The 23,235-nt window shown below is 29.0% G+C and overlaps 2 protein-coding genes across 7 annotated transcripts; both read right to left on the reverse strand.

Moving 5' to 3' along the window:
* Nucleotides 1–1,571: 1,571 nt before the first annotated feature.
* On the reverse strand, nt 1,572–6,945 carry LOC114389118 (probable inactive leucine-rich repeat receptor-like protein kinase At3g03770). 5 transcript variants are annotated; one of them, XM_028349717.1, is made up of 8 exons: nt 6,788–6,945; nt 4,719–6,147; nt 4,458–4,591; nt 3,799–4,042; nt 3,033–3,244; nt 2,914–2,939; nt 2,471–2,582; nt 1,572–2,091 (listed from the first exon to the last, which is right to left on the reverse strand). In XM_028349717.1, exons 2-8 carry the CDS (start codon nt 6,076–6,078, stop codon nt 1,867–1,869), a joined length of 2,313 nt encoding a protein of 770 aa, XP_028205518.1. In that variant the 5' UTR covers nt 6,079–6,147; nt 6,788–6,945; the 3' UTR covers nt 1,572–1,866. The 5 variants fall into 5 exon arrangements, with proteins under 5 accessions (XP_028205518.1, XP_028205517.1, XP_028205516.1 ...); XM_028349716.1 differs by having other exon boundaries at nt 6,576–6,945; XM_028349715.1 differs by having other exon boundaries at nt 6,522–6,945.
* Nucleotides 6,946–17,246: 10,301 nt separating this feature from the next.
* Nucleotides 17,247–20,182, reverse strand: LOC114390155 (mitochondrial pyruvate carrier 1-like). 2 transcript variants are annotated; one of them, XM_028350841.1, is made up of 5 exons: nt 20,033–20,182; nt 19,136–19,430; nt 18,530–18,584; nt 18,257–18,397; nt 17,247–17,448 (listed from the first exon to the last, which is right to left on the reverse strand). In XM_028350841.1, the coding sequence occupies exons 2-5, from the start codon at nt 19,275–19,277 to the stop codon at nt 17,403–17,405; spliced, it is 384 nt and encodes a 127-aa protein (XP_028206642.1). In that variant the 5' UTR covers nt 19,278–19,430; nt 20,033–20,182; the 3' UTR covers nt 17,247–17,402. The 2 variants fall into 2 exon arrangements, with proteins under 2 accessions (XP_028206642.1, XP_028206643.1); XM_028350842.1 differs by having other exon boundaries at nt 18,257–18,392; nt 19,136–19,260; nt 20,033–20,174.
* Nucleotides 20,183–23,235: the final 3,053 nt, after the last annotated feature.

A 23,235-nucleotide genomic window follows, 5' to 3' on the forward strand; every position in this document is an offset into this window, starting at 1 on the left:
ACGGACCTAAATAATAATTAAAAAAATAGCTGTAAACAAGGCACAACATTTGTGTAAAAAAAAAGGTACAACATCAACAATAACAGGAACAAAGATTATCAGTCAGAAGCAAAGGGCAAATATTAACTGTAAACAAGGAACGACAACAACATGACTCACGAAAATGGCTTACAACAAGTACGAACAACACCAAATTGCCTATGGCCATGTGGATTTTTAAAAAGGATCTGTTATCCATCTGGTTTGCAAGTTCAATGGATCGACCTGGGAACTTGATTCCTATATCTACCCCTATAAATTATCCTTTATTATTCTTTTCACTTCATTGCTTCTCGCGTTCGAGTAATTAGTATTTGGAGACAATATATTATAATTAATTAAGAATATCATATAAAAAAATAATTAATGCACCAAATAATTAGAAGTCTTCTAAAAAAATAAACAATAAAATGGAAATAGTATTATATATAAGTACAAAGGAAATACTACTTTATACTAGTCAAGTGGTGTTGAGAGAGTTGGACCACCACCAGTTCATTCATGCTATTGACTAATTTTTATGTGACATATATTTAAGATTTTATTTATGAAGAACAAATCTTGATTACTTACTATATAGAGATTGATTGAGATTATAGATTAATGGGTGATCTAGGATCATCTAATAATTTCTTCCATTTTTTTTAAGTGATCAACACACTTTAGAGAATTATAATCCATTTGGTTATGTTTTTAATATAACCATCTTCAAAATTCAAATACACTCACCACATACATTTGACATATTTTCTTATACTATTAATATAAATTGAGTGATTTAACTTGTTATCTCTTTTAATATATTATTTTTAATATGTTTAGTCTTAACTTGAAATTCAATATTTTTTACAAGAAAATATCAATAATTAAAAATAATAATATATCACAATATAATTTTTTAAGGTTTAAATATATTTTTTTATTTCTAATGAATATCTGATTTTAAATTTATTCTCTAATAAATTTTTGTTTTGCGATGAGTTTATAATAAAATAACAATTTTATTTTTAGCCTCTAATAAATTAGCAAATTTTATATTTATTTCATGATAAATATTTCTCACTTGTTATTAATTCAGACTAAAACAAAATTTACTAATTTATTAAAAAACAAACACCAAATATTTTAATTTACCAAAGACTAACTAAAATAAAATATCAAAAATAAAAAATAAAAGCATTATTTTATTAGAAATTAAACGCAAAATAAAAATTTATTAAGGATAAAAATATATTTAAGTCAATTTTTAATATAAATCTAAAGTATAATTGTACGTTTAAAAATATTTATTTGTTATAGATTTTAAATAAAATATAATTATTTAGAAGAATTTATTTATTATAAATTTTAGTTGTGTAAAATAAATATTTATTTAATGCAATGCAATGCAATACTAAAATATTAATTAATTAATATGTTCTTCGTGTCCATTTAGTCGTAGGCATTCAACCAGTAATTTAGAAGCTCCAAAACTGAAAGCAAAATTGACAACCTCACGCGATAGCTTAAGAGTAGGTTCTTTGTAGCAGAAGTTAGTCATGTTAATGATTTACTTCATTGACCAGAATTGTTAACATAATTGCCACTTTTTCAAGGTACATGAATCCTACCCTGTTCTACCTATAAAAAATTCTAGAAAAAGAAAATAGATGAGGAAAAAATGTATGTTAACAAATATACATTTGCCATGAAGATTGACATAAGAGATTGTGATTTTAGTTTATAGAAGATCCTATTGAACAATTCCTGCTTTATCTATCTGCTGCATCGTTGGAGAAGGAATGAACAACTTAAAGATTTAGTATTGTGCCTTCTACAAACTTGTACTTAGGATGTAGAATCTGGTTTTTGTTCTGCATCTGCTGTGGCTTGGACTTGAGCTGCATACTGTAAGTTCCATAAGACATCCTCAAAAGAAGGAGGAGGTGAGGATTCACGGGATATGCATTTGGTTGTGATGGATATTGCAATTGATAATGACTCTGGACAGCAAGTGGTCAACACTACAGGATCCACTATTTTAATTCTGCCATCTTGACTGTCAAAGGATGTCTGTAGTTCACAAGACCAGGTCTCATTAACAAAACTCAATAATGAATAAAATAAAATAAATATTTCATTGAAACAATAAATATTGAGGATAGACAATCAGGGATCCCCTATGAATACTCCAAATTTAAATCATGAATTTGCTGCTAATCTATATTAAAAATTCATTGGTTATATGCAAGTATATATTATCGGTTAAATATGTTTGTCAAATGGTTAATCAGCTACTACTGTCACTTTAGCAGGTACTTGTTGATGCACTTAAAAGTGGTTTAACCAGCTATAAGTAAACATTTATAATGGTTTGAGAGTTAGTTAATCTCACATTTGAGTTGTTACTCCTCCAAAGAAAAAACAAGGCAGGAGTTTTCAAAAGTTTTACCTTTTCATCAAGAAAATATTTCTCTCCTTTCTCGCTTGCTATGGGTCCAACAAGAGATTCAAACAGTATCAACCCGAAATTATAGACATCATCTTCTAATTTTGCTCTTTGGCTGCAAGTGAAAGAAAAGAATAACAAATGTTGGTATTCATCCATACAAAAATAACCATGTATAGCATATTAGGCATTTCATTTTTATAAACTCAAAAAAGGAGAGTAAATGTGGAAGAAAAAAAGTGGTGACTGAACAAAACTTGTTAGCATAGAGGTAGTGTGTGTGTGTGTGTGTGTGAGAGAGAGAGAGAGAGAGTATGATTAAGTACTATTAATGGTAGTCCTATTGAATCTTATAACATGAGAGTCTAAGACCGCAACAAGATACTAAAGAATCCACTTGCAAGTTGTTACACTTAAGGAAAATAAGCTACCACCAGTATACATACCATGATTTTAGATTTTCTCCCTTTGCCTGCACAACACATTCAAAGCAATGGAGTCATTCTAGGATCAAGCATAATAGACCATGTTTTAGTAGCTGGACTGAATAGCAAACTACACATACCTCAAGGTATTCGATCTCCTCAGCAATGATGGACATACCATAGTCACTTAGTTTGGGAATGTGATGCTCATCAAGTAAAATATTGTTTGTCTTTAATTGGTTTCTAAAACAACCCGGTATAACTCCGGTATGTAAAAAGTGCACAGCTTTGGCAACTCCGATTAAAATTGCTAATCTATCAGACCACTTCAGTGCCTTGTCTGATGAAAATTCTGCATGTTTGAATAAAGAAAGATTAGTTGGTTGAAGCATTCTATGTCACAAATTGGTAATAAATTAGAGGTTATGAAACATGATATAACATGTTATAAAATGATAATGGTAATAATAAGAAAAGTTATCCATTAAACGTCCCCAAGGCAGACATTTCTACATGGTAATATCCAAGTCAAGCCTAACAGCATAAAAGAAGAGTTAAATCATCTGATTTCATTACATCCTAATGATGCATGATTATTTCTCAAAAGCATACTTGAATGCAATCAATTTGGCTTTGGCAATAATGTAAATGGTAAATCAACAGAAAAATTCCTCCACATTGCACTAGGAGATAACACTACTTTTTCGGTAGCAACTGATTCTATAAATTCTACCTAAAATAATTTATACAAAGTCTCATTCTAAGCAGGGTCTTCTCTATACAATTTCCAATTCTCGAAAGAGGAAATCATGGAAAACAATTATGGTATCAGAGAGACAAGAACGGAATTTGGTGAAATTGATGCTTTCATTAATATACAAAATAATAATACAATCTCATACGAACCTGACAAATGGGTACCATATTTCCCATTCGGCACATACTCATATACAAGATGAAGTTTGAGGCCACTGGAATCATCTTGTCCATCACCATCAATACAATGACCAAAAAGGCTAACCAAATTTGGATGGTGAAGCTTTGAGAGTAAATCCAACCCAGCTTTAAGATTTTGTATTGAGCATTTCTTTGACAGAGCCACACGTCTTATCACCACATAGGTTCCATTCTCTAGTTTACCTTTGTACAGCTGAAATTAAGCAGAAGACATAAGAGGCCACTTATAGACCCAAAATGAGCGACAAAATTGCCTTGTGTATACTATTACTTGATACCAATATGGATAGAAAATCACTTGACCCTTTCACAATTCACATAGGTTTATAGACCCAAAATAGTAATTACACTCTTGAGAGGGACTTCAGAAATTGCAATCTATCAGAAAACTAAAGTAGTATGAAGGTGTTCTGAATATTTCTTAGGAAAGACCCCTTCTTATGAGTAGATTTACTAGTTATGCATGCTATCCACATCCAGTAACATAAAAGCATTCAAACAACGAAATAAACAAAAAAGAAAACCATCTATGGTGAATTATAAAGAATATTTAAAACACTAGAAACTATCCAATATCTTTCAGAGACTATTTTGTGATTGAAGGATACCTTTCCTAAGGAGCCTTCACCAATATAAGTTGACAAATCAAAGTTTCTTGTGACTTCTTTCAACTCTTCAATTGAAAATTGTCTACGTATTGGAGTAGCTTGTGTCCCTAGCTTCGCTGCTTGAGAAATGAATCCTGAAAAAACATATAAAATAAGACATTACTATTTTAGGTGTCCAATTATTATTTCAGTTCAGCAATCTAAAGCCAATTGTTGATTCAAGACAGCAGAATATTATTGCATAGCCTGTTGAGTACTTACTAGCACTGGCAAGGACTTCAGAAGAAACTCCTGTTATTGAGTTATCTTGAACAGCCTTAGACAACATCTGATGCCTATAGATCTTCCTTGAACGATATTTTCTATAAAAGAAAACTCCAAAAGCAGAAAGTACAAGAACAATTACAATAATCATGGCAACTGCTGCAGCTATTTTCCATTTCCAGAAGTTTTTCCTTCCCGAGCTTGATACTTTACAATAAGTCCCTCGCCGCTGAGGTTGAGAATCAACAGCTAAACAGTTTCCACCATATTTAACAACTCTTTTACCCGATGTATTGGCCAAGCAAGAAGGAAGTCCACCATTTAACTTGTTACTAGAGATATCCACAAACCCAAGTTTGCTGCCACAGTTTAGTTTCTGTGGAAGGGATCCACTTAGCTCATTACTGGCTAAATTCAAATAGCTAATGTTTGGCAAAGAGAACAAGGAAGATGGGGGCATCTTACTGAGATGATTTGATGAAAGATCTAGATGCTGAAGATGACTCAATTCACTAAAGTGATTTGGTATCTCACCCGAAAAAGAATTTTTGCTAAGCAGAATTGTGACCACTGCTTTAGGCATGAGTGGCAGTTCAGAATCTAAATGATTTTCCCTTAAATCAAGTACATGTAGGCCAGAGAGAGCAGCGAGATCAGGCAATCCACCAGACAACTCATTGTGGGACAAGGAAATATCAACAAGACTCCTAATTTTGCATAGTGTAGAAGGGAATGAACCCTTTAAGTGGTTACTCTTCAAACTCAAGACACTTAGATTAGACAAAGAATCAAACCAATCAGGCATTGTGCTGTTGAAATAATTGCCATCTAGTGTCAGAGTATGAAGCTTGACCATTGCAGACATTTTTGGTGGCACTGAACCATATAAGAAGTTTAAGCTCATATCCAAAACTTCAAGCAAAGAAAGCCTATGAATTTTATCAGGAAGTGGCCCCCAAATCCCCAAGGACACCAATCTAAGGACCCTTAAGTTTGTTAGCCTTGTCAATGTGGTGACAAAAGAATCAATAGAGAAGCTCAGTGACAGTGTCTGATTGGGAACTGCATGTCCATTGAACTTGTCAACCTTCACAGCTCTATCTCCCATAATTTTAAGCTCAGTTACTGAATTACCCTCACACTTGAGGCTCACATGTGCAGATGGAGGAAGGCTACAAAGGTCTACATTGTAATTTTCCCACATTTGCAGAGAGGTAGGGTACTCCAGATACTTTCTTAACTGTAACAGAACTTGGGTCTGAGCAAGTTGTAGTTCATGAGTACTGGGGATGGACAAAAACCAAGTAAGAACCACAAGATAGAGGTAAAAGTATCTCATCGAACCAACTCTGAGCATTATTAGGCACCAAACTTTGTGAATGTGAACATCAAACTTAGCTACCAATTTCAAAGGGAGAAAGGACACCTGAAAAGAAACATGTCATAACACTCAAAAAACTGCAAATATTTTTAAAGAGCAATAGAAATTTTAGAAACAAGAAAGCAAATTTATCAAATTACCCTGAAAACACCACTCTCCAAAAGAAAATTTTATTGAACTACAAATTTAAAAAAAAAAATGCATCCTCTACTCCATAGACCTATACAATAGCTGCTATGGTTTTTCATTCATGAAAAAATGAGAGAAAGCTTGTTCTTATTTCAACATTATTATTCAAGCTAGCCATTTTTTTTTATTAAAAAAAGGCCTTATAGAAGAAAAGAGAACACGGACCATTCAGTGTAACTCATGAAGCAAAGATCATAAAAGAAGGAAAACAAATTAAGAATGACACACACCACAAGGAGGCAAAGATAAGAAGCAGTAGCATAGGATAGAGTGAGGGACAATACTTTGGGAAGTGAATAAAAAATCAATAAGGAGGGGCATTAAAGTGTAAATTGCATCTTCAATGAAGGACACGCGTTGAACGAGGAGTGGTAAATGGAAGAGAGGTAGTTGAAAATGGCATAGTATGATGGACACTAAACAGTAGTAAGTAACATAACAAGGCACAGTAACTGCATAGAGCAATTAATGCATGCTGAGAAGAGGCTTCACTCACTGTCACTAACTACTTGCCATCAATGGAGAGAATGATGGGGACCAGTGGCATGGTTGAGGAGACTTTGGAAAACTCACAGAAAGGTTTTGTTTGTGTTGTGGGAATGAAGAAGAGTAAGAACAAGGGAAGATGGGAACAAGAACAGCCTGGAATTTGTGTTGTTGACAAAAGGGTATGCGTGTTTCTTATCATCAGCCCTAATATATTATCGTCCTTTGTTAGGATATGGTTCAGTTTTTTTTTTTTTTATATAATTTGTAGGGTAAATACTTATCCTTGATCCTAAAATTATGAGATGATGACAAAATAATCTTTAAAAAATAAAAAATTTAATTTAGTTTTCAAAAATATAAAAAAGTGTGAGATATTGAATACATTGTTAGTTCTATTATTTTGTTCTTAAAGTGCTTAATTAGGTAATATGATAATGATGTGAGAGTTAATTATTGACAAATATTTCATAAGTTGATTTTTTAATTTAATTTTTGAATTGAATAATTTATTGTTATTTTAGTTTATGAACTTAATCATTTATTAATATTTTGGTTCATGAACTTAATTATATAATATAATTTTAGTTCTTGAAAATACTTTTAAATTTTTAATTAAATCTCATACTACATGTAAATTATTAACATAGTTATTACCATATATCTTTGCTTTCATTCCATATTTCTTATATTTTTCACCTTCCTCTGCCAAAATTTGTAATTTACCTTGGCTTTCACATTCATCACTTGCATGTAAAGTTTGTCATTTATTCATATTAAACATTAATTCTAATAGAAAAATAACAAAAATATCTTTAAAAATTATTTAATTTTTTCTTAATGAACATTGTCTAGCTTGTGTAAGAAGTTATTTTTTATTCAATTAAAATTTTCAAATAGCTTCTTCAACACTCTCAAATAACCATTACATTTTAAAATTCTTTGATGTCCATATATACATTGTAGTAGTAGTTCATGAAAACAACTTTCATTATTTACATTTTTTGATATGCTTGATCTTTTTACTTTGAACATCGATCATGTTCCAATGGAGGGATCATATACCACTAGGAATGGATCCAAGAATATATTAAAGGAGGGATTATTTTTTATTTTACATAATTATTTAAATATTTAAGTTCTTATGAATAATAAGTTCTAAAAAATACTTATTATTAATTTTATTGATAAAATTAGAGAAATGGTCTACTACTAGTAAACTTTTAAGCAAATATCAACTCAAAAACATATTTTTCTTTAATAATATACATTTTTTCATATATACACAAATGGTGGTTGGATCCGTCTTGTATATCACCTCTCTCACTTGCACATTCTTCATTTTTAAAATTTTTCATTCTTACACCCCAAATGTGATCAAAAGAATGAAAAATGAAACATATTTTGTGTGCTACTAGAGGGTCATGTCCTCTAATATCAACCCTTGAACAATAATGTGAAAATTGAAATGACCGGAAAAAAAAATTCAGGGTACTACACTTGTCCCATCTAAAGAGTATGTAAGGAAATGGTTATGACACTTTCATTTTTCTTCCTTTCCTGGTTCTCAAGTTTTTTTAAATGTCTTTTCATGGTTAATGGGTTATTCCATAAAATAGATTAATTAATTAGTTATTTAACTTAACATTCTACACATATTAATAACATATAAGATAATAACTAGATTTGGGTAGAAGATATGATTTAGAACCTTATAGAATTTTGTTAGCAATATCTTAAACTTGGCTGCTAACTACTTCTATGTAATAACTCATAAATTAGTTTCATATTTGTAGTATAATTGAAAGTCTTAAATATTTTTAAAGTTCATAAATGACTAAATTTTGTTATGAGTTCCTCATAATTTTTTTATTGTTTTGAGTCCTTGATATATTGAAACTTTTATTTTAAGTTCCTACCAACAGTTAAGTGATTATGTGTCATCTGACAAACTAATCTTTCCAAAATTATCAACGATTGTCATGGTATCACGTCATCACTTAACTAACGACCAAGACTCAAAACAAACGTTTTAATATATCATAGACTCAAAACAGTAAAAAAAATTATTAGGGACCCAAAACAAAATTTGATTATTTATTGTGGATCTTAAACATATTTAAATCTAATTTAAATGTCAAAAATGGTGAGAGAAAAGAAACAAATATGATGGATAAAGAATAAAAGTAAGGAAATATAGTAATGTCTATGTTAATAATTTACATACAACATGATACTTATTGAAAATTTATAAGTGTTTTCAGAGATCAAAATGATAGTATATAATTAAATTTAGAAACTAAAATAATAACAAATTATTAAGTTCATAAACTAAATTAAAAAACCAACTTTTAAACACATGATAGACACATGACAATTATGTGGGTGACATGTGACAACCATCAACTCCTATGTTATCACCAAAGGCATCAGGCTAAGTATCTAAGGATAACAAAAGAACGTTAATGATAGGACCAAGCAGTCACACTTTTTGAACATATGGGAATAAATTCTTTTTTTTCTTCGGTGACTAATTTGTAGGCGTCTCACACTTTCAAGGACTAAAATATGTATTGACTCTATTATTTAAAGGCTTAAATATGTTTTAGTTCCCCAATTATGATCAAGTTTTGTTTTGGGTCTTTAATAAAATTTTCCGTTGCATTGGATTCCTAAGATGTCACTTGGTTTAAGTGTTCATTTTCTAAAAAATAATTTTCATTTTCAAAATTTATAAAACATGTGTTGAGAAGATGAAAATGTTGATTTGTTGTTTTTAGTTTAGAGTCTTTAATATTTTCTAAATTTTAAGCAAAGATATTTTTGCTTTTATTAAGGACCTAAAACAAAACTCGATTATTTATTAAGAACCTAAAACATATTTAAGTCTTTAAACAATAGAGTTAATACCCATTTTCAGAAAGAAAAAAAAAGATGAAAATGTTCTAAGGTGTCACCTTGTTTTCACTTCTTCAGAAAAAGATGAAAAATGTTGATTTGTTATTTTCAATTTTGAGTTTGTAATATTTTTAAATTTTAAGCAAATGTATTTTTGCTCTTATTAGGGACCCAAAACAAAACTCGATTATTTATTAGGGACCTAAAACATTTTTAAGTCTTTAAATAATAGTTAATACTCATTTTAATCCTTGAAAATGAAACATTGATATATATATATATATATATATATATATATATATATATATATATATATATATATATATATATATATATATATATATGAAAGATTTATTTACAAGTTATCATATCATTAGTTAATTGATGACTCAAATAAAAGTTTTGATAATACATGAATCTAATGTAACAAATTTTTTTTATTAAGGACTCAATAAAAATTGATCATTTATTAAAAATCTAAAACATATTTAAACCTTTTTAAAATATGTTTTTGAATTCTAAAAAAATAACCTGTTAATTTTTTATTTAGTATTTATAAATACTTAAAATAGTTTATATAGCTAATGACATCTCATATTTAAAGATGTTATATCACGTGCTATGGTATAAATAATATGTATTCTTCATGAAAGATAACCTTATTCGAGCTAATAGTATAATTATAGAAGGTAATTATGTTGTATCATGTATTGTTATAGAATAGTTATTATTAAGGCGATATAGGATATATCTAAATGCAGGCCCAGCTCAACAGTAAATTAAATGAAATTTTAGAAAAAAATTATTACTTTTAATAGAAGTTATATATCAAGCCTTTTTTATTATTATATGAAGCCTTTTTTGTTTTATAAAAATTAAAGCTAAATATTTTTTTTATAGGCCTATAATTTGCTTTAGTTTTTAGTTATTTTACTCTTGAATCAGTCCTATCTAAATGTATATCATATTATGATTAATTAAGTGATGAAAAGAATAATTTTTTAAGAAAATAAAATTTATAAGAAATAAAATCAACACTTAAAAAACCTAAAAGACTATCTTTTTAAGACGGCATGTATGAGAGGTATTTTGTTTAAATCAGTTGAATTATTATGAGCATTAAAGTTTAGTATTTTAGGCAGTTACATATTTAAAGGATGAAATATTCGAACTCATTAATTAAGTTAAAACGATTTACATAAACTCTGATCTACTCGTTCAATAATTATTACTAAATTTAATTATACTTACAAACACTAAAAAAATCATCTGTAGTGATTCTGATGGTAAATCTGGGACGCCATTGCATTCACATGTTCATTTTTGGAGTTTGGAGAGAGGTCCCCCACATCTGATGGTAAAATAGCACTTCATATTTCAATTAAAAAAAAAAACTCTTTGTTTACACAAACAATATTTTTTTCTAATTCCTATATAAAATTCTAAACAAGTAATAAGGAAAAATAATCGCTATAGTACGGTGGAAAATGTTTCACAAAGAAACTCGCACGGAATTTAAGTTAAGCCCTAAGTATTCTATTCCCTATTTATTTTCTTTGAGTGAAAAGAATTAGTCTACTTTTCTTTTATAGTTGTGTTATTTTGGATTGAAGTCCACCTAATGTTCTTTCTCCTAATCATGTCTGGAAGAAACACCATGTTCCATTTAATCCACACAAATATCATATATAGCTAGCGGGGTTGTGGAATATATCCTATAAATTACTATTATTTATCGTTCCAGCAGCTGAGAATAATATTGATCATAACTGAAAGAGAGTGGCATTCTTAAGTCCTTGTACTCCCCTTTACTATACTCCTCAAGAAATGAATGTCAAGTTCATATAAAAGAGGGCATTAATAAATATATAAAAGGAAATTAATTAGTTCCATAATGTTTGATCACTAAATTGGTGATCATGGTCACATGCAAAAACAAATTGGCCTGCATAGTTTTCGGTGGTGGTCAATGCGTAACTTGTGTATATATCTTGATTAATACCAAAGCATATTCCGTAATGCCCTGGATTGAAATGCAATATCCCAAACAATATCGTTTTTGCGCAATGTTAACTTACAATGAGTCTACATGTAAACAAGGTCATTAATCATTTCATGTGTCAAACTTGGAAAGACTTCAAAAACTAAACAATCCATAGGCTACGAGTTTATATTAATATGTGTGCTTGTTGTCTCTTTCTTACATTGGATGAATAGATTTTCTTTCCAATTTAAGCTGTCTTAACTTTAAAATCATGTCATTTCTCGTGTCTTAACATATATCACGTCGTATCTCATCCTAGATAAAAGAAAACGAATAAGTCAACAATTTCATGATCATATCCTAGATAAAGTACGTACTATCATGTCTTTGTGCCATCAATTAATGATATGCAAGTTGATTACGTGATTTTTTTTTTGAGATAATGTTTAAAAATATATAAGGGGTAATTAAATTAAACGGGAAACAGAGTAGCACTTACCCGATAAAAAGTTAAAATAAAACTTAAAACAACCATAGAGGGGGACCATTATATATAGTGGACAGGCTGTAGTGTTCCTCCTTAGGATTCCATCAAAATCAAAGTTTGAAATTGCTTCTAACCATCACACTTCTTTTTGTTTTGTTTGTTTTGTGTAACGCATGCACCTTCTACGTGGGAATGGGATCCCTTTTTAGTTTTTCTGTCTTGTAATTTTGCTCTCACATTTTTGCTTCGACCAAAAGAACAAAACAAAAAAAAAAAAACAATTACATGTGCACATCCCTTCTCTGACTTTAAGAGTATTGATGGAATATATAGACAGTGACGATGTAGCACGTTGTACGCTATTCAGTTACTCTTATCCTAAGAGGCATGTTGGACCACACTCACCATTTCTGTTTTTTTTTTTGTACAAAAAATTGAAAGTATGGGTAGTGCATTTCAAGATTGGTGTGCCACGCGTAAGATTCGCAAAGAAAACAAAATCTATTTATTAACTATTTGTTGTTTATTAACTATTTGTTCCTAAGTTTATTCTTATTAATAATAAAAAATTATTTAATAATATTTGTATAACATGATATTATATTTATAATAATATTTATTTTGAAATATATATTGTAAAATGTATCTTAGTTTAAATTTTATATTTCTTTTAATCTATCATTTTTGTTTGCACCTGAATTAGTGACCACAAATATCTTTTAACTCATTAGATTAAATATTAATCTTATTCATAATACGTGATTATCACTGGTCAAAAGAAATTTTATACACATAACAAATCAAACATAAATTTTCTCACTTTATTCTATGATTTAACTACACATAATATTAATATTGATATATTACCCTAATAAATCATGTTGATTCAATCCTGTCACATATATTAAGAGCCTAATGATCAAAATATTACCAGTCTTGGTCGAATTAAAATTGAGTTCAAATAAATGAACCAATCAAAATTTTGGATTGGTATGTGCTAACTCGTCCTATGCCCATCCCAAATTTGATACATTATACTAATTTATAATTATATTAGTATATGAAATGATTTATTAATTAATTCCATTAGTAACATATTATTATATATTAGTATAAAGCATTTTACTTTTTAAAATAAATGGACAATGTTGATATTAATTAACGAGTTAGACAAAAGTGTATATGCCAAATGAAAAATATTTGCTTTAGTAATATATGATGTAAAAGGTATATTGTTACGAACATTGGGGTGTGTCATTAGCAAGGGAGCAGCAGGTAACAAGTAACAACAAGGGTGTGCCATTAGCAAGACCCAGGAGGAAGAATGCCATACCCACCTACTTGGATGATTTCGTGAAGGATTGGTTACCAACGAGGAGGGAGCACTACCTGTAGATGGTCGTGAGTTTGTAGGTGTAATGGTGGTTGTTGGGGTTCGCAGTGCCTGCGGCCGTCGCGCATCGAGGAGTTTCTCCTCCTGTAAACGCGCATACGCCACTGGCTGAACTAAGGAGACTGGTTGCAAAACTTGCACTTCTCGACGGATCGCGGGGCTCAATCCCGAAATGAAGCAACTCAAAACAAATGTTGCCGGCAATCCTACAATGCGATTCGCGAGAGACTCAAACTCCGATAAGTAGGCGCTTACCGATGAACGTTGTTGGAGCTTACACAACAGCCCCGTAGGGTCTTCATACGTTGACGCAGCAAAACGGGAGTGCAACGCATGGAGGAACGCTGACCATGACGAAAGCTGTGCATTGCGGTGCATCCATTGGAACTAGGCGAGAGCTGGCCCTTCCATGTAGAACGATGCTGTCGTTAGTCGTTCTTGATCTGGTGTCGAGTGATACTCGAAAAATTGTGTTATCTTGAAGGTCCAACCCGTTGGATCTGAGCCATCGAATCTTGGAACGTCGAGCTTCATATGATGTACTGGATTGTACGCTGGCAGTGTCTGTCCTGTCGAGGAAGACGATGGCATTTGCGGTGGTTGCTGATTAGCCTCCAGCTGCGTCATACGCTGGAGGAGGTCGTCAATTTTCGTGTTCATTGAGAGCTGAGACGCCGATAGTTTCGCGATTGCGTCCTCGAGACAATATGCCAAAACCCTGGAACGAGTCGCATCCGCCATTGTTGTTCAATGAAAGCACCAATGTTATGCTTGGTTTTCGAGGCCCAAGTATCCTCCCAAACAGAAAAAAGAGAGAGACGAGAATTGTGTATTATTCATTGCCTTTCAACGGAATAGTACAATGTATTTATATGGCTGACTACTATGGCTCCTAACGGCCCAACAGCTCTTAACGGCCTAACATAATATGATTCCTACAGCTAGTAACAGATTCGAGAATATTCTAGAAGATACAACTTATCATGCATTTGGTGCAATCGTAACTTGTAGGGCTACCTACATACGAATGTAATCATCCAAATAGGTGGGTATGGTCTTCTTCCTCTTGGGTCTTGCTAATGGCACACCCTCACTGTTACTTGTTACCTGTTGCTCCCTTGCTAATGACACACCCCCAGTGTTCGTAACATATATACACACAACAAATTATTTTTTCATCCCTAAAAACTAGATATTCAGTTAACCTCAATGCCATTGCCACGGAGTTTTAACAGGTGAAGATTTCTATTTATGCTGTATTTATTTTGGGTTTTAGTAGAATTAATTTTCAGACTTCATTTTAAAAGAATTGAGGTTAAAAAATTGATATTTTGTTTGAAAATGACATTTTGAAATTGTGTTAAGAGGAATTGGTTTTGTTTGAATGATAAATTAAAATAGCTATTTTTGGGTATAAATATAGCAATGACTATATATTAGCGTGTCATTTCAATGACTTATAGTTTTTTTTCCTAAATGGAAAGCTTGTTTGATCTTATTACTTATAAGTTATTTTGGTCAAATTAGTTTATAATTTTTTTTATTGTGGAATTAAGTGATCAGCCATTGTGTGGGCTGATTACCAATGATTCCCCTTTCGGCAATTGGTTAAAGGAAAATAATTCCTTAATTGAGTTCCTGGAATCCTAGCCACTCAAAAGAGTTTTCTAGTAATCTTTGAAGTTTCTATATTACACTACTTCTAAGAAAATTGTTGGGAAGGAAAATGATAGATAAAGTGGTAAATAAAGGATAAGTAAAATATAAATGGCTAAAAAAAGATAAATTTGATTGATTTTGATTATTCTTATTTTTTGAGGTCGAAACAAGTTTTTCAAAAGAATAAAAAGTTAAATTTTTCAAAAATTAAAGTTTGAATATATTAAAATTTTAATGTTTTCATAAATCAGTTTCTAAAATATAAATTTAAGAAACTAATTTAAAAAACATTTTAATTCTATAATTTGGAATCAATTCTATATTAAACTTAATTGTTTAGATAATTAAATGGTTAAAAATAAAAAAGTGTTATTGACTAAATTACATTAATTCGTGTTAGGTTTAACTTTATATATAAAGTAAAATTATAATTTAAAGGAGGATGAGGTTCTTACTTAAAAAAAATTAAGAAACATAATTTTTTAATTTAACAATTAATAGAAGATAAAAAATATTAATTTATTTTGACATAAAAGCTAGTTAAATAATTATTTATATAATTAGTTATTTGTCTATAACCGGTTATACAACTAATTACAGACATAAGTGATTATATCGCTAGTTACGTGTTCATAACCGATTATGCAACTAGTTTTTAAAAATAATAAGTTATACAAAATTATAACTGGTTATACAAAATTAATTATAATTATAGTTATAATAATTATTTGTAATTTAGTTATTAATTAAGTATGGTTATAGTTATTAGAATAATAACACATGAACACCCCTAATGACCTAATAACATCTGCTTTCACGACCTAGTCATATGGCCTTTTTTCCCAATAAGTTAGACTCTTCAATCTTTTACATCATCAAAAAATTTATAACACCTTTAAAGAGTAAAAAAATATCTTGAATCAATAATATTTTATTATATAATGATTATATCATATTAGTAATCCACATGATAAGTCACATAATTATCACATTTATTTTTAAAGATGATAAGTTATGTGAGAAGGATTAAAAAAAATAAAAACAAAAGTTGTCATAAAATTCATAAAAAATAAAAACAGATTATATAAAAATTTAACACATAACTGTCACATCAAAATAATAAAGAATATGATTAATTATCAAAATAATTATCACGTCATCATTTGACAATATTACTTTAACAAGGTAAATTAAAAATGTAAATAAAGAAAAATATAATAAAATCCGTCCAAATTTTGTTTAGCAGAAAAATAACAAAATTGATAAAAAAAAAATTAAAAACATATTTTGTCCTTATTTATTTACTCTAAATATTTTAAATATTAACTTTTATCATCGTTATTATCGAGTACAAACTAGAAGCTCCAATATATACTTTGAGAACACTAACAATATTGTATCCAATCTTTTTCTCTTCTCACATTTAGACTTGGACTTAAACTGACTTGCGTGTCAGAGTTTATATATATGACAATTGTTGTAAAGTGTGAGGATTTCATTGAAGCACCACAATTCCTAGCAAGAAAACATGAGACCATGTTTTCTTGGGCTGGTAAGGAACAGATTCAAAGCATTTTTTTAAGAAGGCAAAATTGACACACAAAAAAAAGAGAAAATTATCCTTTATATAAGCTAAAACAAAATTTTGATTCCTTATACACATTTTAAATTTCAGTTTGATCTTTTATTTTTAAATTTTTTTTCTTTCGTGCTCTTTAAAGTTTATTTTCTTATGTCAAATTGATTTTTCTGTTAATTTATGGTATTAATTTGATTAACTTGATGACAGATATTGCATTAGTCAAAATATTATTGGTGCTAAAAGTTGATGGAAGGATCAATTTAGTTTAATAGAGACATTATAATAGATCAAATAAGGGATTAAAGTGACAATTTTTAAACTTATATAAGACACCAAAATTCTATTTTAGCAAAATTTATAATATAATTATCATTAGAAAGGTTTTACGCAATAATTAATTTAACTGGTAAATTAATATATATATATATATATATATATATATATATATATATATGAAATAAAAAAATTGTTTCAATACAGCATTATTATAAAAAGCTATAATGTGCTGAAATAGCAAAGCAAATTAAAACAATCAATAGTAAATGACAAGTCATAATTAAAAGACTTGTTTTTAAAGCTAGAAGACATTTTCTTTGAGCTTCAATGTTCAAATAAATAAGTTTTACTCTGCATCTGCATCTGCATCCTTTTTGTTCTGCTCAAGGCCCCTGTATATCCCATAGTTACAAACATTATATCGCCTATAACTAAAAATAAAATTATGAATAAAAAAATACCTAAAATAAAATGGCATCTGCTTGCTTTTTGTTTTGAAAGAGAGAGATTTGTATGATACCCATACCTTTTATATTTTATTTTAATTTTAAAAAAATTCTTATTTTTTCTCTGTCTATTTTACTCCTCTAAATCAAACACACTCTAGAGGTATAGGTGTATGTGTTTTAAGTCTCTCTATATAAATGGATAAGATTATAATGACATTAGGTACCGATTTTTCTAAAATAATATTATAAATGTTAAATTATATGTATTGCAATATCAAAATTTTAAAAATAAGATTATATAATTGAATACAACTATGATGCAATAATTGTAAAACGTACAGAACTCGAACATATGCAAATACCAAAAGAAAATCGTGCAAGTGCGTTTTTTTTCCGGAATGGAAGCTTTTTTTAATTTTATTATACCCATTAAAGGAGAAACATAAAAGGAATCTAGTTAAGTATGTACTTTCTATCGATAGATATGAAATGTTAATCTGATATATGTATTTAAAGAAAGTCGAAATCGTACAAAACGTGTAGCATATTTTAATCTCTTTTAAATTATGCAAATAGTCAAATTTCCTGCTATTGACCTATTCTTAAGGGCTCTTTCACATAAAAATAAAATCCATTAATTCTATATGCGTGTGTCATGAGCTGTTTAAATTAATTAGTGATGAAGGATTTAGATGATTTTGTTAAGATAGTTTTAAATTTAAATGGTAATGAGGATGTTTTAATTAATTACCTTTGAGCTCTGAACCATCTTGAGAGTTGATACAATTGCACTGTCTCATTGGAGACATGGCATACAAGAAGATGTGGGTTTCTTGGACGTACCATCCAAGCAAACCTCATGCACAGTGCCGAATAAACACACATCACTGCACTATATAAGATTTATTAATTTACAAAATTAAATTAACTAAGATCCTTAATTATATAAATTATAAATTAGAAATAAAAAACAATGAATTCAATTGCAAATTTAGGCTTCTCAAACAAGTTAATAGCAATTCACCTCCGGTCATATTGACAGATATTGTTTCCGGTGGTTTCTTTGTGTCCATTGCTGCCTGATAAATAATAATAGTCCCAGAGATATTCAAATTAGTATAAAACTAAGTCAGATTTTATGACAGAGATATTACTAGTACATGGTAATTATAAAACTTCTAACAAAACTACACTTTCACGTTTTATTATTCTTTATTTATTGAAAAACGGACTCTATTTTTTTTTTTTTATCTTTCCATTTTCCCTCACTGCCTGCGTCGTGCGTTGTGTAGTGTGCAGAGATATTTCACATCAATCTGATGGTGACCCACAAAAGAGATGCTTCAATTAATGTCACGATCTAAACTAATTTCATATTTATTTATTAATATTTAGCTACAGCTTAATTTAGTTTGCTCTTGATGGAGAGTGACAATAAAATTAAGGCCATATATTGTTTAAAATAAAGTTTAATTAAAAAAAATGATAGTGTATAATAGACAAATAAGAGCGACCAAGAACAAGCACACTCCAATTTATTTTCAACAAGAGGAAAACAATTTGCAGCTGCAATAGCAAATTATTAACTTGATTAATCTAATATAGTGCTAATTAAGTAACATTAATCTACCGCAAAAGGAAGGCTCCAGTTGAAGGCAGGACCCCAAAAATGAGTTGTTTTGAGGCCAGTGGGACTGTTCCAAAAAGAGCGTAGGATGTTCATCTTGATGTGAACTATTTTCTGTATTTTGTGGCCTGCAGAGTCCAGACATCTAATGTATGTCATACAGCACAATGATTTACATGATAGCTTCAATTTACTATTTGTTATAATTAAAGTTTAAAGTTGTGAAGTGAACATAGATAAGAATGAACTTATTATTTTGTCTCCACCATCTATAAACTTGACCCTGATCCTCTTCCGCCTGCATAAAAGGCAGGACGAGGACGGGTAAAATCTAAATTTGTCCACTGGAAAATGTGTGTTAAAAATATATTTTTTTTAATAATGGAAGCATAATAAGTTATGGTTTCACTATAATGGTTGTTTTAAATGATAAAATAAGTTGGAAGGAAATTTTAGTTTAGTAGTAGAAGAAGGGTAAAATGTGTTTCACAGATAGCATTTCTCTTGTTATAATTTTTTTTTTTTATGTACAAATAACATTAGTATAGATTACATCAGATATCATTTGACAATCCTCCCTCCTTCCAAAACATAAGAATCCCTCCCTAAATGAAACATTTTGTTTTGATGCATTGCATATATAAAATGAAAGGGAAATTGCATATATGTTCCCAAAGATTCAATCCATACATCTTGATCTGAGTTGATCTTGGTTACTCTATTTTTTGTGTATGATATCGTTTGTTAATTGTTTATAATTGCACAATTAGATCTTCTCATAGCTGCATATTGAAGAACAGAGAGCATAGATCGATCTTACTAGATAAGCAGTCGTAATCTGTTATTATTAATTAATTTGCAATAAGAAAAGGGTATAAAGAATTAACAAGAAAGCAGTACCTGCAAATTAGGATTTGGGAGATCAATTCAATAGCATCAGATGTTCTTTATCTTAGAGAAGCAGCTATGGTTCTGGCCACTAGGAAAAGCACAAGAAAGAACCCATGAAGTGAGGCAGAAAATCCTCTGAATAACCGATGTATTTGAGTCCAGAAGAGATACGTACCTTCGAGTGAAAGTTACAAAATTATCCTTTGGTGGTAGTAATTGGTATTATCTCTTTCTCCACTAGCTGATTTGGCATTACGTGTCCTATGCTTTTGCAGGAAAAAAATATTCGTATCATTTTCGCAATTGTTATGTATTTTTAAGGGTTAGTTGAGGAAATAAAAACAAAAATTTTGAACAGGGAAAATCCTAATTTGGATAGAGAATTTTAACTGAAGAAAGTAATTTATTAGAGAATTTGAATTTCTGTAATCTAGAATTCATTGTTTGGATGTTTTTTTTTGAAGAATTTAAAATTTTGAAATTTTAAAACAGAATTTTAAACAACTAAAAATTTGGAATTTCAATTTCCTTCTAAAAGATGAGAAATTGAAATTCTCTTCTTATCGTCTTTTTGAGGAAACACCGTCTGAGATTGTGGAACATCGTCCGGGCTTAAGAACGTAGAGGGACACGTATAACCAGCACACAAATCATGTTTTTTCTTTTTTTTTCATTCATTTTTTTCACCGTCATAATTTTAACTTTTTTTATTCAAACATAAAATTTTGAAAATAAAAGAATTTCAATTGAAGTATTTGAAATTCTTAGAATTTTAAATTCCTCCATTCAAACACACTCTAAAAGTATAATATTCGCCTAATATTTTTTAAGTTATTTAAAGTGTTTAATAAGATTATTTAATATTCTTATATTATTTAGTACTTTATCTTTTAAAATTATTTAATACTTTCTATATTTAGTAAATAGAAAAGGAAACTATTTAATGTTTTATAATTCGTTGAACACTTGCGGGCATTTTGGTAACATAGTAATGGCAGTATAGCCACAATTAATAAAGAAAGTTAATCATGAGAGGGAGGATTTGAATTTCTTTTTGTTACAGAAAAATTTATGGGAGGGGGATGGTGTCTCTCTCCAAAGTCGGAAAAGAGGATATTCTTTTTTATTCAAAGGAAAAGAGGATTTAAATATTCACATAAAATAAAAAAAACGATAAAAAAAATAATATAATTAATTTTTTTATAATATATATTTTTTCAGCGTGAAAAATATATATAAGAAAACAGTGCACAAATTTAACAGGCAATCACATTGAATGAGAATATTTTATAATTTATATACTAATCATAATTAACAATTTATACTTTATTAACTGATTAATAAATATATGTAGCTGAAATATTTTGCATTATTCATTTTTATTAGTCTAATAATCTGTGTCCTGTACGGGTAAGGTTTTTTTACCGTACGGTTAAGCTTATGACCTATATTTTTTATATTTTATAATTTTTAATGTATTTTTTGTTATTTTAATTTACAAATATATGTTAGAAAATATTATATAAATATTTACGAAAATAAGATATATTTTTAATGTATTTATAGTTGTTTTATGGTAAAAAAATGTTTTCGGTTCTTGTATTTTCAGTTAAATTTTGTTTTAGGTCTGTATTTTCAAAACGGACAATTGGATTCCTATAAAAAAATAGGCAAATTTAATTCCTATGTGTTGACAATTAAGGGATCAAATAGGGATTACCACCTATGGATCTAAGTTATAGGGGTTTGGGGGAATTGCCTCCACAAGATTTTTTATTTATTTATATGTGTAATAATTTTTTTTGCCTAAAAAAAAATAAATATTACCCCAATGAATGTAAAAAAAAAGAATAAATTGATATTAATCTTACTTTTTTATTCTTTTATTTTTTATAGTATTGGCAATAAAAAAAATTTATAGAATATTTTTAAAGTATAAAAATACATAAAATACAATTATAATTTGTAAAAGATTAAATATTTTGAATTTATTTTATAATAATATTATATATTTTGTGTTTTTATGAGAAAATATTATAAATTATTCCTTACTCCCACTAATTTTTTTTTTTGGATCTATAGACATAATCATCACACTAAAAATTATAAATAATTTGGGTGCACATGAGTCAGTTTAAATTGGGTTTAAGACCTATTTTAATTTAAATGGATCATTTTCTATCGATTTAAATTAGTTTAATTTAAGTCGTTAAAATCAACCTTTGATACGAACCAAACTTATCATATTTGTAATTGCTTAATTCAAACCAAAGTAATGGTCTGAACCAATTTGTATTTGAGGCATCAGATTGATTTAGATTCATCAAATTATCGAATCTTGGTCCATTGAAGTACACAATATTTAAGGAGACTGCACAAGGCACAAGACACAAGGCACGTGGCACGTGGCACGTGACCATAATTGTTGCCTCTTGGGTATGTAAGGAACACATTATAATTTATAACTATTACAATTGCTTCTTGCACCCCATATTTTGAATATGTCCAAATTGCCCTTCCTTTCACTTGCTCCTTTTTGTCGTGAATGGAACCGTCCCTGGCTTTGTGACCCTGGGACCTTCAGCATTTTGGTGCTTCACAAACATTTCTGGATGAATCCGTAAGACATAATTTTTTACCCTAGGGAAAAGCATTTCTAGAATTATGTTAACATATTTATGGATTACGTTTTCTAGAATGCACGTTGTTTTTTGGAAAATGTAATATTGAATTATACATGTTAGCATAATTATGGAAATGCAAATTTAATTTTTTTTATAATCTTGAATTAAGCAATCAATATACGTTTTTCACATACAAATTTAAGATAAATTTATTATAGTTAATTAAATTAATTATTTTTTTAATCTCATTAAATTAAATAATTAAGTCTTATAAATAAAAATTAAATATATAAAATATACAATTATTTTAATACAGTATTATTATAAAAAGTTCTAATGTGACTACATTGCAAAGCATATTAAAACATTCAATTGTAAATGACAAGTCATAAAGGACTTGTTTATAGAGCTATAAGATATATTTTTTTTACTAAATTTTTTGTCCTTATAAATATTAAAAAAATTGGAATTTATTTTTGAAAAATTTTTGGTATATTTTTGTTCTTGTAAAATTGAAATATATTTTTTTTTTCTGGAGTCAGGCTTGGACAAATCCTAGCCTATGTGAAAATTTTAAAAAACTTTAAT

The sequence above is a fragment of the Glycine soja genome, chromosome 16 (genome assembly GCF_004193775.1).
Source record: "Glycine soja cultivar W05 chromosome 16, ASM419377v2, whole genome shotgun sequence".
Lineage (NCBI taxonomy): Eukaryota > Viridiplantae > Streptophyta > Magnoliopsida > Fabales > Fabaceae > Glycine > Glycine soja.